The sequence below is a fragment of the Balaenoptera musculus genome, chromosome 16, assembly GCF_009873245.2.
Source record: "Balaenoptera musculus isolate JJ_BM4_2016_0621 chromosome 16, mBalMus1.pri.v3, whole genome shotgun sequence".
Taxonomy (NCBI): domain Eukaryota; kingdom Metazoa; phylum Chordata; class Mammalia; order Artiodactyla; family Balaenopteridae; genus Balaenoptera; species Balaenoptera musculus.
In genome coordinates, this window is record NC_045800.1 from 1,885,122 (window position 1) to 1,901,363 (window position 16,242).

Below are 16,242 nucleotides of genomic sequence, written 5' to 3' on the forward strand. Positions count from 1 at the left end.
GAGACGGAATACGTTGCCAACTGTCAGGAGATGATGTATACATCACAGAACACGGCCCAGGAAGGGAGGCGGACTCACTACACGACACGGTCAGGCTGCAGGGAAGGACGGGACTTCTGCAGGAAAGGGTCTAAAATTGGCTGAAGAGTTCCACTATCCTGGACCAAATCACATGTAAAGTGTCAAAGATTCAAAGGACTGTTAGGCAGATGAGGGATGGAGATCACTGTTGAGAAACGAAGGCCAAGTTAGAGGCAAGAACGTGCATTTGTCTTGGGGGCCTGCTGTGTGGGCAGAGTTCTAGGGTGGCCCCAAGACTCCCACCCCGGGGCACACATCTTGAATAACCCCCTCTCTTGAGAGTGGGCAGGACTCCAAATAGGATGGGGGGTCACCCTCATGTGGGTGTGACACCATGTTATGTAAGATTGGGTCTCATATATAGAGATTCCCCCACCGGCTTAAAGGAAGCCAACCTATTGTGGAGGGCCCACCGTGGAGAACTTGGGGGCCCCTGGGAGTGGAGAATGGCTCCCCGCAGGCCTCCAGCAAGAAAGGGGAGACCTCAGCCCCTGCCCCATGGAATGAACCTACCAGACAACGTGACCGTGGGGACACAGGTCCAGGGAGGCTGGGCTTCCATCAAGAGTGAGTCTCACAGTCGAGGGAACGACAGTCATCAAGGTCCTTCTTTGGCAAGAGTCTGTCTCACAGACAAGGCTGTGCCCACCCGCAGGCAGTGACGGGCCCCGTTTCACACTCGACTGCCCAGGCTTCCCTTCTGCTCCAGCCTCTGTCGCAGGTCCCACGCCCGGGCTGCCCCTCTGTCCAAAACTGCCACCCTCCTCTGAACTTCAAAAGCATCTGTTAGTGTGGCTGTCAGGTTATGTGACGATGTCTGTTTTATCACAAATTACAGTCATTGGGGAGATGGCCCATCTTGCCTTGTATACAGATTGTAAATTCCTCTGGAGGCAAGGACAATATATTAATTTTTTTAAACGTAGTTGATTATACATCTAGAACTCCAAAACTTCTCAACAAACTGGTGGAGTCAGTTATGTGACACCAATTCTTAATAATCGTTGGCCTTCCTTATAAAACTAGGACCTTGGAGGGGTTTACAGGTCCCTACATGGTGGATAGACGTCCATCTGATTGGGCTGTATTGAAGTTGGCCTTTCCTTCTCTCCATATCCACCCTAATGCTCACGTGGTCAAGTGTCAGCTCTCAAAAAATAGAAAAATCATTCTGCCCTGATGCTTTTCCAGAGCCCCTCCCCCCAATCCCTGTAATGTGTCAAAATTTCACCATGTTTTTAGTCAACTGAAAAAAATCCCTGGTGGAGTTTGGGTCACCCTGCCTGATAAAAGAGCTCATGAGTATTAAAAAGGGCTTTAATTTTTATTAGTGAAGATAGGAATTGTCAATTTTGAAAAATCATTATGTTATGATGCACCAAGCAAAGCACAATTCCTATTGAAATAATATCTCTACCAGAAATGTTTTAACCTGCTCAAAAGTCAGAATGTGAAGGGATCTTGTTTTTGTAAACTGCCCATTGGCTTCACCTCCCCACGTCCCGGGAGTCCCTCCCCTGCCCAGGCTCCTAGATACACATCACGTCTGGCTCTTCTTCTCCCGTTGCTCTCCAGACAAGGCCCTGGTGCCTAAGTGGGTCTGGGAGTGTCCCGCGCATCTGCTCTGCCCGTCTCTCCTGCCTCTTCCCAGCCCCGCATGGCCTCCTTCATCCCAGCCGTGCTCCGCCCTTGTCATCTCCACATCCCCCACAGTTCCCGGAGCCTGGCCTTCGCTCCGCAGGCAGCGCCTCGTGAGCACCTCCCAGGCCCTTCATGGGCCCGGTTCCAGCACAGCCAGTGTTCGAGACAACTTCTCCCCAGGCCCTTCTCTGTGTCCCCTTGGCTCCTGGGCATGTCTCCGGAAGGACACTAATGCCCCCCAGGAGATCCTGAGTTAGCTTTCTGCCTCACCCTGGACCGTGGGCCTCCTGATGCCAGTGGCCTTGATTTATTTTCTCTGAACCCTCAGCACCCAGCATGGGGCCTAAGGCACAGTCAATAGGGCCAAGGTAGGAGCGATATGAGATGACCCTGGAGCATCTTGAAGGGCCCAGAAAACAAAATGATGGGGTACGTCCCAGGGACACAGGAGCCAACCACGACAGCCAAACCAGGAGCAAATCAATAATCATGTTAGATTATAACCCAAAGTATGAAATAAATATCCATGAGTCTATATTGATATAAACAAATGATTGAACAAATAAGTAAATGTGAGAGAATGGACAAATATCCCATCCAGAAGAATGCCAAGGAACTTATACAGATACTCCCATCTCGGGAGGTGGAGCAGGACCCCTTAAGTGTGGGCTATACATTGTGACTTCCCTCCAAAGAGGACAGCATGGGATAGGGGAAAAAGAATAAATTCATAGAGGAAAGACCTCAGCTGGTCAATCAAGGTCAACATCAGCTCTGATAAGTTACGTTGACAGTATGGACCTTGATAGGATGGGACAAGAAGGGCACATTTTCTGGGGTCTTCCTCCCCAAACCCACAGCCCTGGTTGAACCAAGAGAAAAACTGAGACAAATCCCAGCAGAGGTACATCTCACAAAATACCTGACCAGTACTCCTCAGAACTATCAAGGTCATCGAAACCAAGGAGAGCGAGAAACTGTACAGCCCAGAGGAGTCCGAGGAGACATGAGACTACATGTGATGTGGTGTCCTGCGTGGAATCCTGGGACAGAAAAAAAAATTAGGCAAAAACTAAAGAAACCTGAGTAAGGTGTGGACTCCTGTTAATAATAGTGTAGACACATCTAGCATACTAACATTAAGATGTCAGCAATATAGGAAACTGGGTATGGGGTAGACGGTAGCTTCATAATATTTTTGCAAGTTTTCTGTAAATCTAAAACTATTAGACAGTAGGGTAGTTTGTTTAAAAAGGTTACCTATCTAAAAAAGGTTTAAATGTTGATTAAAAATCAATTAAAATTGTGCCAAACTCTGATTATTTCTAAAACACTGTCCTCTGTTACAACCTGCGGTGTCCTGAAAATTTTTACAAATGTCTCCTTTCACAATGTGATGTTTCAGAATGTCCCAGCTTCACAGGCATAATTGGGGTTTTAGAGCAGGACGCATGGCTCTGGAAGATATCCAGGGAGGAAATAATGTCGTGAGTCTAGAAATTAGATTTTCAAATGCTCTAAATATTGATTTTCTTAAAAGTTTGACAAGTTGAACACTTTTAAACGATGCTACATCCCTGAACCCCCGGTTCCTTAGTGCTGTCTCTCACCGTTGATCATTTCAGCGTGACTCCAGGCTCAGCATGAGATGCTAAAAGCAACTCTATTGACTATCTTTCTTCAGGTGTCAGCGTTTTCTACCTGGGAGAAAGAATTACATAAAATCGTGTTTGATCCGCGCTATCTCCTGCTGAACTCCGAGGAGCGGAAGCAGGTAAGGTGGTAGGAGGTGTGGTGATGGACTCGAGGACGTGGAGTTAAAGCGGTGCTCCACCCGAGATCTCTGCGGACGAGCAGGTGCCTGTCATCTTTGCTGTGTCAGTGGGGGAGCCATGAGAATTGAGTGCTGGCCTGTGAGCTCGTGAATGGGAAGAGCTACGGGCGCAGAGGGAGGCCACCCTGGTACCTGCTGTTAGCGAACCGCCTGGTCATGACCCCGTGAGACAGATACAGAGGTGAAAACTCAGCTCTGGGGAACATTAACCACATCCTGGATGGCTGTATTAAAAAGACTTAAGATCTGAGATAATTAAAGTGAAATAGGAGAGGGTCCAGGGAACAATAGTAGCAAAAGTAAAGGATGGACTTTTCTAGAAAGTGGGTCCCCAGAAAAGCAAGAATGGATTAGAGATAGCTGGCCTGGAGGTCATTTTAAATGGACACTTGACAGGGGTCCGCCCTGGCTTGTTGACAAGTCAAGTCACGGAGCCAGAACTGTCTCCCGGATTAAGCAGACAGAGGGACGGGCTGTGCTGACCGATGGGGACGCTTGAGCTTTCACAGCCCTGCCAGGATCTGGTGGCTCCTGGAGCACATCCAAGAAGGGCCCCAAGATAAATTCCAGAAGGATCCAGATTCTGCATCTGCATCTCTGGTCCCGCCCCAATCGTGCGTCTCCCTCCCTCTGCCCTCTGAGTGCAGAGCAGATGCATGTGGAAAGTGGGTGACCAGGCGCCATCACTGGAGACACAAGCCCATGAGGGTCATCTCACCTCCGATGTCACGGCCCTGGCGGCATCCATCTGATTTCAGACAGTAGGGTCTGGGAAAGCCCGGGCCAGGAGGATGGAAAGTGCAATTTTATTTTCAATTCTGTCATCAACTCGTGAAGTTCCCTTAGGTGTAGACCAAGGGGCTCAATGCAGGCCAAGCGGGCAGGGCCTCACTTTGTGTTTGGGTGTTTTATATCTGTTTTCCCCACAGCCAAGGAAACTCGGTGATTTTAATCATTGGTAATATCTCACCCTTTTGTTGCCCTATTACAAATCACAAAGTTCAGCTCTCCAGCTGTGACCAGAGAGAAGCCCGTTTATTTTGGTGACAAGATCACTTTAAACCGTAACAGGTAACGATCAGCACAGCTGTAGACTCTGCCTCACTGACGGTCGTGATCAGTGCTATCCCAGCTCTAGTCCATGGGTGGTTTTAGAGGCCATCAGGCCCTTTAAAGGAAGTTGAAGAAGTGAAGAAGTAAGACCCTTCCCACCACACCCCCAAGAAAAGCCGAGCTGATGATTCAATGCTTAAGTCCCGTCTCTCAGACGTCAGGGAGCTCAGGGCGCTGTTTGCCCGGAATGGACCAGGCTCTTGGGCAGGGCAGGGTCTCCTGCCCTCCGGGTGTCTGGGGGGCGGTCATGGCACAGGACTCACCCACGGGAGCAGGGGGGCTGGACGCCCACAGCCCCGGTGAGAGAGACAGGCGCTGACCGGGAGGGGCCGTGACTGCCAGGGTGCTCTCGGGGCAGACAGATCAGACTAGAAGGTCAGCTCACAGCCAGACTCCGCCGTTTGGTGGGGGGCCCTCAGACGTCCCTGTGAAGTCACGCAGAGGAAACATCAGGCCTGTGTTCATACCACAGCGTGGTCCCAGAGCCCCACGAGGAGGAGGAGGAAGCAGGCTTCCCGTAGCTGATGCACTTCCCCACCAGAGAGGCCTCAGATTAAATGCCTGCATCGTAAGAGAAACCCCACCCCAGCAAATCGACAGTGTGGTAGTTTCTAAGAGGCATGGGGCTGAAGCTGAACTGATGAAGGAAACAATATTTGGGCCCCATTCAGAAAACACAGTCCTATTTATGAATGAATTGGGCTGGCAAGCACCAAACGTGGACCCTGTGTGGGACCTACTGTCACGTAGCGTTCGTGGGAAAAGCCGAGGCTCATGGTATATGCATATTGCATCCATCCTTCCATGGGGTCTGCAGAGGAGACGTGAATGAGCCGAAACAGAGAGTAGGGGTCCTGGGAGCGCTCATCAGACCTGTTTCTATGGTAACACAGAGTGTTCCATCTTATTTCACTAGAACACGCCATGACAAGATAATGGCCAATGGTCTCTCTTTTAAAAAGTCATGCCCCATTTTGAATAAAACTGGTGTAATTTGTTAAAGAGGAGGGGAAAAGAACCTGTTACATTAAATTGTAGCGGCATAAATAAAGCAGCAGAGCAAAGGCAGAGGAGAGAGCAAAATCTGATTAGAGGGATAAATGGTTCCAGGCAGAGAGAGAAGGAGGTCTTTCTCACCAGCTCTGACCCCACCACCAGCCAGGGTTTCTATCCAGATTTAAAATTAATAGAGCAAAACTCCGACTAATGATGGACCCACACGCTTTTATTTGGATAATAACCCTACATTTACCTTTTTTATTAGCTTAAATTATAAAAGAACTGGAGAGTTTACATTACCACTTGCCTTGAAGGTGAAATAAGCCAATCATATTCTCACTTAAATATATATGCACGCTCTCCGTCTAACCTGTTCTTGACTATTTCATTTTGCTGATGATTCTTCAGCAGGCGAGTAGCATTTTGTATTTATACTCCTGTAAAGGCTGGCCGTGACTGAAACGGAATCTGAAACCATCAGGCAGAGCCGGGAGACCCATTCTGCAGGGGAGTGATGGGGTTTCGGCCAAGTCGCCGCTTCCTGGTTCCATGTCCTTGGCAGGAGGGCGGGAGATTCCCTGAGCTCTTGGCTCAGCTTCCAGTATCTGCAGTGACCACTGACTGGGTTGGTACAGAACTGCTGTTTATTGGCCTAATAGGACCAGATGTGGGCTTTTTGTTGATCTTTTTATCTACGTTCGTACACACGTCTAAATTTTCTCCAGTTTATTCTCCTTTTAACGTTCTCGAGGCTTGGAGAGCTTTGGGAATGAAACAGCTGTCTCCACCTCCCTTTGGCTTTAGTCTACAAATGACAATTTTCTGATATTAGAACAACGAGCGGTCTTAATCCAAGCAAGGGAGGTTCACACTATGGTCTACCGCAAAGAAGGATTCCCTGGTGGCATTTAGTTATGTCGGCTGCCAGTACCCAAGAGAAACCTTTCCAGGGTCTTGGATGGATTTGCCTACCAGACAATTTCCATATCCTTTAGGCTAAGGGGCTGGTTTTCCTGTTGAGGTAGGCTTCAAAGCCCACCTCTCATCAAGCTGGGGAGTGGGAGTGCAGTGCCCGGTGGTCAGGTCTCCTCACTGGGTGTTTCCATGACACCCAGGAGAGGCTCACCTTGTCCACAGGAGCCCCTGGGGAACCAGACCCTTGTTCACAAGTGGGTCTTCTTGAAGACTAGAGTGTGGGAAACCAGAGATGCTGGGCTGACTTTCTTTTCACAAGTTCAAAGTCATTTTGGAGACTCAAATGCCAGTTACATTGCCATAGGGATTACTAGAACAAAGCACGTACTCTCATGTGTCGTGGTACTGCTGGCCAGGATGTGAAAGTCGGTGAGACAACGCATGCAGGTAAGTGCTGCTCAAGAGGTTCCAAAACAAGAAATTCCGGAGCACTGGGGCTGGGATTTCCAGACTGTCCACCGCTCCCACCGCGCCTCTGGAGATGGCCGCCCACTCATACCCAGGATTCCTAAGCAGGCTGATTCAGTGTTTGACGCCCAGATGGTGCCTGGACGTGGAGAAGCACATTGGCCTCGTGGGAGAGCAGGTGTAATTGTCCAGACACTTGTTTTCATGGAGAGGCCAGATTAAAGGCTCTAGTTTGTAGCTCCAGCAACTGTGAAAAAGGCAGGCTCATCTCAGATTCTTGCTGTGTTTTTGCGTGGTGTTTGAAGCACGAGAGTTCATTTCTGATATGCATTCTTGTAATAGTTCTCTTTTGTGTGTGTCTTAAGATATTTGAACAGTTTGTCAAGACAAGAATAAAAGAAGAATACAAGGAAAAGAAAAGCAAATTGCTGCTAGCCAAAGAAGAATTCAAAAAACTTCTAGAGGAATCTAAACTCTCACCCAGGTATGGAAAGTGAGTTAAGGCCAGGCGATTTCTGGGGCTGGAAATTTACCAAATTTTGTAAGGGGTCTTTTAAAGTCAGTTTGGGTTAAATCATGTGACCTATGTTCCATAGACATCAAACGTGTAATTTTGGAGCGGGAAGCCCTTCTCCCCTGTGCCGGCCGTGAACAAACCTCCCAGCACTTCTTGCTAACCAAAGGCACCCCGGCAGCTCTGTCCACCTTGCGTGGTGGTTTTCCACAGCTCAGCAGCCCTGACTCCAAGGCCAAAATAACTCATCAATAGGTCAGCCCTCGTGAGATGGGGCCTAATTCCCCTGATCTAATGATGGAGGAATACAAATGCAAAACAAATGATACACAGCAACAGTAAAATAAACCCCGCCAGCCCCTGGGTTCCACACGCCTGGGCAGCTGTCCAGAGTGTGAAGTGAAGACACTACACACCAGCAAAGGGCCCGAGTGAAATTGGCTGTCAACCTCACCTAAGATAATCAGGCATTATTCCCATGAAATAAAACAAACTAATATGAAAACGATGTTAGAAACTAGAAAAATACATAAGCTGAACTCGACTTTAAAATTAACTTTAATTGACATTTAAAAATTAATGCGCAAGAACTACTTAATTATACAACTATAACTTTTATAAGTGAAAAATGATTGATTTTGATGTATTTTCATTTTAAATTGAGACATTATTTTTAAATGGTCATTTACACATTATAATTTTTATAATAATGCTGACATCATGCATTTTTAATAATGCATAAATAAATCATATTTAAATGAACATTAATTCATTTTAAGGAATGAATGATGTTTGCCTTCTACGCAGATGTAAGCATCTACATTTTGATCAATAATTGGTTAATTCATTGGCCAATAACTGGATAATATAATTTAGTGTTGGTTACATAGGCCTCAGAAAACTTCTTCGCCTATTTAAAGGATAGATACTTTCTGAATGGGAAAAAAATTCGCATGAATTATCCCCATCACCAAATGCTAACCCAGGAAAGCAAATGTGGGTCTAATGATTTGTAAATTGTGATTTTCTATGAGAACTCTGGGTTCTAGCCGTGGCTTTGCTCTGTCCCCCCAGCTGGTGACCCTGGGTGGGGGGAGAGGGGGTTGGATCTAGAGCCCCTGCCTCAGTGCACAGCAGCCCTGCCCATCCTTGGCCCCCGCCGCAGGGCCAGGCACTGGACCTTCACAGCTCAAGTGTCTTAATCTGAGGGGGTGTAGCTGCCCTGCCTCACGGGCCACGAGGAGGATGGTGTGTGGGGCTTCGTGTAGGCAAGACACACGGCGCCTGGCAGGTCCTGGAGAGCTCCCATCATTACCACTGGTGCCGTCGGTGAAGACAATTAGCTAATCGTCTCTGGCCATCCATTGGTAAAATGTTAACAATAGCCAGCCTAGTCCCCCTGCCATGAATATGTTATGAAGGCAAAGGAGAGATATTCAGAATGTATTCAGCAATTACGAACAAGATTATGCACACAGAGAAGGAAAATCAGTGGTAGAAATGAAGTTACTCTTTGAAATTAGATTTAATTGCCTGCTATTTTTTAGAAATGTACACTGGGCATATGTTACTTTTATAATTATAAAACTAGTTTTTATTTCAAAGGTAGCTAATTCTGCGACATTTCAAAACCCTTTTCAGATCTTCTTTACATTCTCTTCCTGCCGTTGCGCAGGCGTCCTAGTGACAGTTCTCCCTGCCGCCCACTGGTCGCCAGCGGGCTCAGCACAGGCGTCCTGAGTACCCTCGGCCCCACCTCCAGTCATCCTGGCTCTGATGCTAGCCGTGGGGATGGTCCAGGGCCAGATCCCAGCCCTGCCCGGCTCTCGGGGTCTTGGAGAGGGGAGAGGAGCCTCTGGGGACCTCCCCATGGGCTGGCGGACTGGTGCTCTGGCCACAGCGGCCACCTCCTTCAACTGCGGGTGACCACGTCCCCAGGGGAAAGGGAGATGCAGTGCAGGCGACTCGGAGGACTTCCCCAGGCTCACTGGACGGTCCACCAGGGTCAGCAGTAAGCCAGGCTGTCCCCTTGGGCACGGCTAAAGGGTCGGAGTTTTCTTTTTTCTTTTCAGGGACACTTCTTTTCAGAGGTGCCCAGAATAGGACCTCTCTAGAAGGGGCTCCGCCCAGCCCCTGATTGAAGGTGCTCAGGCTCCCCCCAGACACGCGACCAGGATAACAAGCCCCCTGTGCCTCTCAGCGTCTCACTTTTCCCAAGATCGGTGATGGAAGCTCAGATAAGTGTGCGTTAGTCACACCTCATGGCAATTGTGAAATCATGGAAGGAAGGAAGGAAGGAAGGGAGGGAGGGAGGAAAAGAAGGAAAGAACGAACGGAGAAAGTTGAAAACCAGAGAGAAGGGTTTTCTCTCCTTGGGAAGTGTCTAGCAAGCGGAATCCCGGCGTGTGCAGGGAGGAGAGCAGTGCTTGGTGAGGAAGGAATGAGACTCATCGTTTAGTGACAGCAGTGAGGGTGGGTCTACTAATGATTCATCTTGTCTCCTAACAGCCACGTCAGTATAATCTTGTTATTCACGGATTAAAAAAAAGAACCATTAAGTTATAATAACTTAATGCAACAATTAAATGTCTGCAATGAAATATAAATTTCTCCGCAAAGAGAAATACGAGGAGCAAGGGGCCTCCCCCCGGCACAGGGCGAGCCCCAGCTCTCTGAGAGCAGGAGGCGGGCGACACATGTGCAGGAACTGTCTCCTCCGCCCTCCCCCCCCCCCCCCGCCTCCCCCCTCCATTGCCTGGAGCCGTCCCAACCACTGGCTTCAAGCTCCGGCCTGGGAGGAGAGGAAGCCGTGGGGAGCCGATGCTGGCAAAGGTTCCATTTGTCTGCAAAGCCACGTCCACTCCTTCTGCCCTTTGAGCTGCCCCACCCGCTCTGGCCTGGCCTGGCTGGTGCCACTGAGCTTCTTACAGGGGACTCCCTGGCCGGACAATCACGGATTCAGTCAGTATTTGGGTGCGGAGCACATGCCGGCCACTGGGCTTAGATATTCGAGATGCTCCACGGAAAACAAAGCAGGTGACACACTTCTACTCGAGCAGGGAGAGGCGAGTAACATTGCACAGTTGAGGCTCCTCAAGATGATACCCAGTTCTCTGACCCGTAGATGGGGCGGGTTTCCCTGAGGAAGACGGGCTGGTCCTCACATCTAATGAGGAGAGGGCTTTACATGATGAGGGAAGAAATGAGGGAAGGGTGTGCCAGGCAGAGGGAACAGCATACGCAAAGACCATGGCAAGTTGGAGCCCAGTGAGAGCAGGGGACAGAAGACCTGTGTGGCCGGAGCGGTGATGGGGGTGGGCAGTGAGAAGCTCGCGGTGACACCAGGCCCAGGAGGCAGGTGAGGCCAGGCTCATGCCCAGAGGCCGGTTGGATGCAGAGATGGGCAAGTGTGCGAGTTACGTGGCTCAGGCCCCTGCCGGGCCCAGTGGGGAATGACAGCCAGTGAGGGGAGCAGGCAGGTGGCGCCGGAGGCCCAGCGCTGTTCCTGCTGCCCGTCCTCCTGCTGCCCTCCAGCCGAGGGTGCTGCTCCCAGGCCTGGAAGGGGGAGCTCCCCACCCTGAGCTCGGGCAGGAGGTGCGCAGAGCACCAGCGCCCGCTCTCCTCCAGGAAGGGTTCTCAGGGTGCTTTTGGTCTTTCAGGACCACATTTAAGGAGTTTGCTGAGAAGTACGGCCGGGATCAGAGGTTTCGACTCGTCCAAAAACGGAAGGACCAGGAGCATTTTTTCAACCAATTCATCCTTATTCTCAAGAAGCGGGACAAGGAAAACAGACTCAGGCTCCGGAAAATGAGATGAGTGTGAGCAAATGCCATCAGGCTGAGCGTGGCGGAGGCCGGGGCGGCGGCCGCCCACACAGCCAGGTCGGGAGCCCCAGGGGCCGTGGGCTTCGTTCTCAGAGGGTTATTGTTTCATATTGAAGCTCCCTTTGGTAGAACTTTCCGAGTTTGATGCATTTCTAATTGCCGTGATATGTTGCTCCCTTAATTGCTTTAATTATGCAAATTACTTGTAATATAGACAGATTCTAAATCTGCAGGTTTGTACCTCAGCAGAAACAGACACCATCTCTAACCATCTCAAGGTGTTTTCATGAGTCGAGCTGATTATCTGAAACTTTTGTGAAAATTTTCATGAGTTCCTTCCATCCTTCAGGAGTTCTGTGGTGTTGGGACGTCCCGGCTCGGGTCCCCGGGTCTAGTTTTCCAAGTAGTAGTGTAGGCTGTTCATCATCATAGTGACACCTGTGACCGTCGGACACTTGAACTGTGGACCACCTACAGGTCAAAGGGCGATCGCCTCAGCCCCCTCCGGGAACATCGGGCCTGGAGAAGAGGGCTGTGCTTTCTGTGGGAGGTCCTACTTAAAAAAGAATTATTTTGTACAAAATCATCCTATTAATATTTAAGTTATTTTTCTTGTATGCCCAGAGTTTGCATGAGATTTTTCTCACCATCTTTGTATAAAAAATTAAAAATTTTTTTGAATTAATAAATATTTTAAACCAGTGTATTTTTGTGGCTTAGACTTCCAACACGATCTTAAGCAACAAAACTGTGTTTCAGCTAAAGATACTCTATTTGGAAAGATTCATAAAAATATTTACGATTGCACGTAAGGGCTGTGAAAGTACTACTCAAATAGAAATCTTGCTTTTCAAATTACGAGTTCCGGGTGGAACCCTACTTGATAGAACTCCAGCTAATTAATTGCATTCTAATCAATTGAACACCTGTTCACTGATTTCAGGTTTATGGAGTCACTAACCCTGTCTTTGTCTCTAGCTCACAGTGGCACCTCCTCCCCACCTACCTTCTTTCTCATCAGTCAGTTCCCAAAAAAAGAACACTTTTTGCCACACATATTAGGAGGGAATTGGGCAAGGAGGGATTCTCTCTTTATCGGGGTACGCCCTGGTCTTACTGCCCGTATTGTTAACTGGTTACCTTCTATGCCAGTGACCTCTGTGGGTTCCGGAGCCGTGGCTCAGATTCAGACCATCACCCAGTGGGGCTGGGCGTCTGCGGCCACCAGCGCTGCAGGAGATGGACCCTGAGATGCATATGCCGCTGCCAGATCAGACAGGGTCCATCAGGAGACAGAAGTCCCCTCGTAATGTGAAGAGAGGAACTGAGCAGAAAGGGAACTGGGGTGATTAGGGCTGTGAGTAGAGACAGGTCTGAAGAACATGGGAAGAGCAGAGGTAAGGAGCGGCCGTCCGCACGCCCCGCCCCAGCTCAGACGAGCTTCCCCACCAGCACAGAGATCCAGACACGGCCAGAGAAGGCACAGCCCGGCCGAGCGAACTGCCAGGAAGCCGACGGGAGCTGCTGGTGAGCCACCCTCCGGGGGAAGGTCGCCCTGTGGCCGTGTCTCATTAGCTGCACTCCGCCCAGAACCACCAGGAAAGGTGTCTGGGAGGCGAGGCTCTGGCTCCCCAGCCCTTGGGCGCTGCAGTAAGGGGCCGCCGGGGACCCCTGGGGCTTTGCACGAAGCCGGTGCTCTCTCCTGCCATGGGCAGCGTCCATCTGCCAAGCCAGCTGCCTGCTTCTTGCCCGGGGTGTGGGGAGGTGCTGACCACCTGACCACGGAACACCAGGTGTCTGCAGCCCGAGTCGCCCTCCATGAGCTGCCGTCTGATCCCCCAGCATAACACCAGATGTGCATGACAGCGTCGTTTAAAATGAACGACTACAGCCGAGACCGGGCCTGAGCCGTTCTGGAGGCATAAGAGGACCCACGCCCCCCTCCGGATGCCTCTCCCTGTCTGCGGCTTTGCCTCCTGCCTCCTGCACATCACCCAGAAGGTGCAGCCTGGGTTAGTGAACGAACTCACGTGCCGCTGGCCCCAGCCATGAGCTGCTGTTTGCCCCTCGCAGCCCTGGTCAGGAGAGACCCCAAAAGCACCAGTGGAGGGAGAGTCTCTCCGTGGGGAGCTTGAGGCTGTTCCAAGCAACTGCTCTGGAAACTGCGTCATCCACCGCATAAGGGGGAGGTGGCCCGAGGCAGGAATCCACGCTGCTCTCGGCTGGGGTTCATGCGGTGCCAGCGGCTGGGGTGATGGGTGATGATGAGGTCACCACAGAGCTGGGGGTACTGATGCCCCACGAGCGTCACAAAGAGCTCTCAACGCCAGGTGGGCCAGGTGGGCAGTCCTGCGGGACATCAGCCGCGTCCTCCCCTGGATCCCTGCTCCGTGGTCCAACCTGCAGAGAGACTGCAATGCTGGGGGTGGGGGTGTGTGTGTGAGTTTAGCAACATCGCTGTCACTGTGGTGTCGCTGTTGCTGCAAGAGGTGGCTCTGAGTCCCCACTGCAGCGCCCTTCCAGGCAGATCACGTGGATCCTCTGGCTGTTAACGGGGCAGCAATTTCTCCTCGTGAAGAAATGAATCCCTAAGATGTGGATTCCTTTCCTGCCCAAAGCGCTTCCACCATCATCACAGTCTACGCTCTCTCAGAAGGCCTTGTCTATCGTCCTGGCTTCCCACAGGACGTCCTATTGACCACGGAACTTGTTTTAAGGGAAACAAGGCAACAATGGGCTCCTGCCCACCAAATTCACTGGTGTGACCATGGGTCTTATCCCCCAGAAGCAGCTGGCTTGATGAAGTGCTGGGCAGCCCGCTGACGGTGTGGACACAGTGCCACCAGAGGGACAGACCCCGTGAGGCTGGGTGATTCTCACAGGAGGTGGTGAACCCGCGGCCGGGGTGTGGGGTTGTCTCCCCGTGCCGACTGCAGTGGGAGGGGAGGGGGGAGGGGCCCTTCTCAGTTACCCACACAGGGAATTCTTACTCCCACTGCCCACAGCTTGGTAAGTTTGGAGGGCCTGGTGCCCAAGGGCAGAATCCAGCGCCTTGGTTCTGCTCAGTTAGACACTTGGATTCTGGCCATGTCGACTCCTCTTGGAGCTGAAACTGTAACAGGGAGAACAAAGCTGACTCCATATTGGATCTGTTTCTTTTACTTTAACCTTTGTATTCTACTGCTTTTGCTACAAGTTAATCATTAAAGGAATGTTGCCTATAAGCTTAAATTATACATATCTTAGTGCTTAGAAAGACACAGGCGCCTGATGGCCTGTAGGAAAATTTCTAGACGTTTTTGCTTTTCACCCAAGTATTTGGAAGCTTACATATTAGTTCACATAATCGTGATTTTGAATCTAAGAAAATTAAATGGTTTAAAGTTGTAGATGGATAGACGGATCATCTCTATGATTATCTTTATATCTACATCTAGACTCACACCTATCACTTATCAATCAGTATGTTGTAGGAGGGGAAAGGGCAGCTCGGGTCTAATCAGACAGGCCCTCAAGGATAAACACAAGTTTCAGAAAAGCTGGTTTATCTTTGTACATGGACTATATTTGAAATATGTGCTCCTTTTCAGGGCTGTAGAAGTAATCAACACTTTTTTAGACTTCTGTATATATTTAAGTCATTGTAAAACTACAATAGACTGGGCTTCCCTGGTGGCGCAGTGGTTAAGAACCCGTCTGCCAATGCAGGGGACATGGGTTCGAGCCCCGATCCGGGAAGATCCCACATGCCATGGAGCAACTAAGCCCGTGCGCCACAACTACTGAGCCTGCGCTCCAGAGCCCACGTGCCACAACTACTGAAGCCCCCGCGCCTAGACTAGAGCCCGTGCTCCGCAACAAGAGGAGCCACCACGAGAAGCCCACGCACCACAATGAAGAGCAGCCCCTGCTCGCCCCAACTAGAGAAAGCCCATGCGTAGCAACGAAGACCCAACACAGCCAAAAATAAATAAATAAAATAAAATAATTTATTTTAAAAAAAATACAATAGACTAAGATTTCTTTTAAATGGTAAGTTCCTTTAATTTTTGCACATTTCACTTTCGTTTTAAATGCCACTAGCATAGATTAGGTTAACTCAGTAGTGACTTCTCAGCTGTTAAAAATTAGTAGGAAACTAACCACTGATTGGTGGTTGCCAGGGGCAAGGGGTGGAGGTGGGAGAAATGGGTGAAAAGGAGAGAAAAAACAAACCTCATGTGCGTCTTCTCTTAAAAAACAATTTAGCAGGAAACTGTGAGCATGTCAATCAGTTAACACGGGATCCAATCAAAGGACAAAGATGAGAATTGGAAGAAGAGGTGGGTCTTCCTGTCATCGATCATTGGATTAAACCTCCTTTCATGCCCCAGAGGCCAGAGCCTCGGGACGATGTGGCTCTGGTCCTGGTCCCCTGGTCCCCTTGTAACCGGAAGTGGGGTCCAGCTGCTCGACGCTCAAAAGCCAAAAAAGAGGCAAGTTGGTGGAAAGGAAAGTTTGCTTTATTTTGGATGCCAGTAACGGGGGACGGGGGTGAGGTTGCAGAGCGGACTCCTGTCCAAAGCCCCCCCACCCTGGCCCTCCCTCCCCCCGCCTCTGACAATCAGGGAGCAAGAGCTTTTATAGGCGGAGGGAAGGGGCTGCACGCAGAAACAATACAGTCAGCTCTGACAGTCATCTTGAAATAAGTCATCGGTGGTCTGACCAGCGTCCTCATGATTGTTTTAGGTACAGTGAATCTTCAGTTCCAGGGTCGGTTTGTTCCCATTTCCTTGAGTCCAGTTCTCGGAACTGTGGCAGCTTCTGTCGTGGCTACAGCCTGGTCATCATGGAGTTGGCGGGTGGAGGGTTTC

At 50.1% G+C, this 16,242-nt stretch overlaps 1 protein-coding gene across 1 annotated transcript in view; it reads left to right on the top strand.

The window, feature by feature from the left end:
- TCERG1L (transcription elongation regulator 1 like) overlaps positions 1–11,523 on the top strand; it is a 193,411-nt gene extending 181,888 nt beyond the window's left edge. The window contains exons 10-12 of the mRNA XM_036829411.1: positions 3,407–3,496; positions 7,417–7,535; positions 11,225–11,523. Of these exons, the coding sequence (XP_036685306.1) occupies positions 3,407–3,496; positions 7,417–7,535; positions 11,225–11,381 (366 nt within the window). The 3' untranslated portion in view covers positions 11,382–11,523. The remainder of the gene's footprint in view (positions 1–3,406; positions 3,497–7,416; positions 7,536–11,224) is intronic.
- Positions 11,524–16,242: the final 4,719 nt, after the last annotated feature.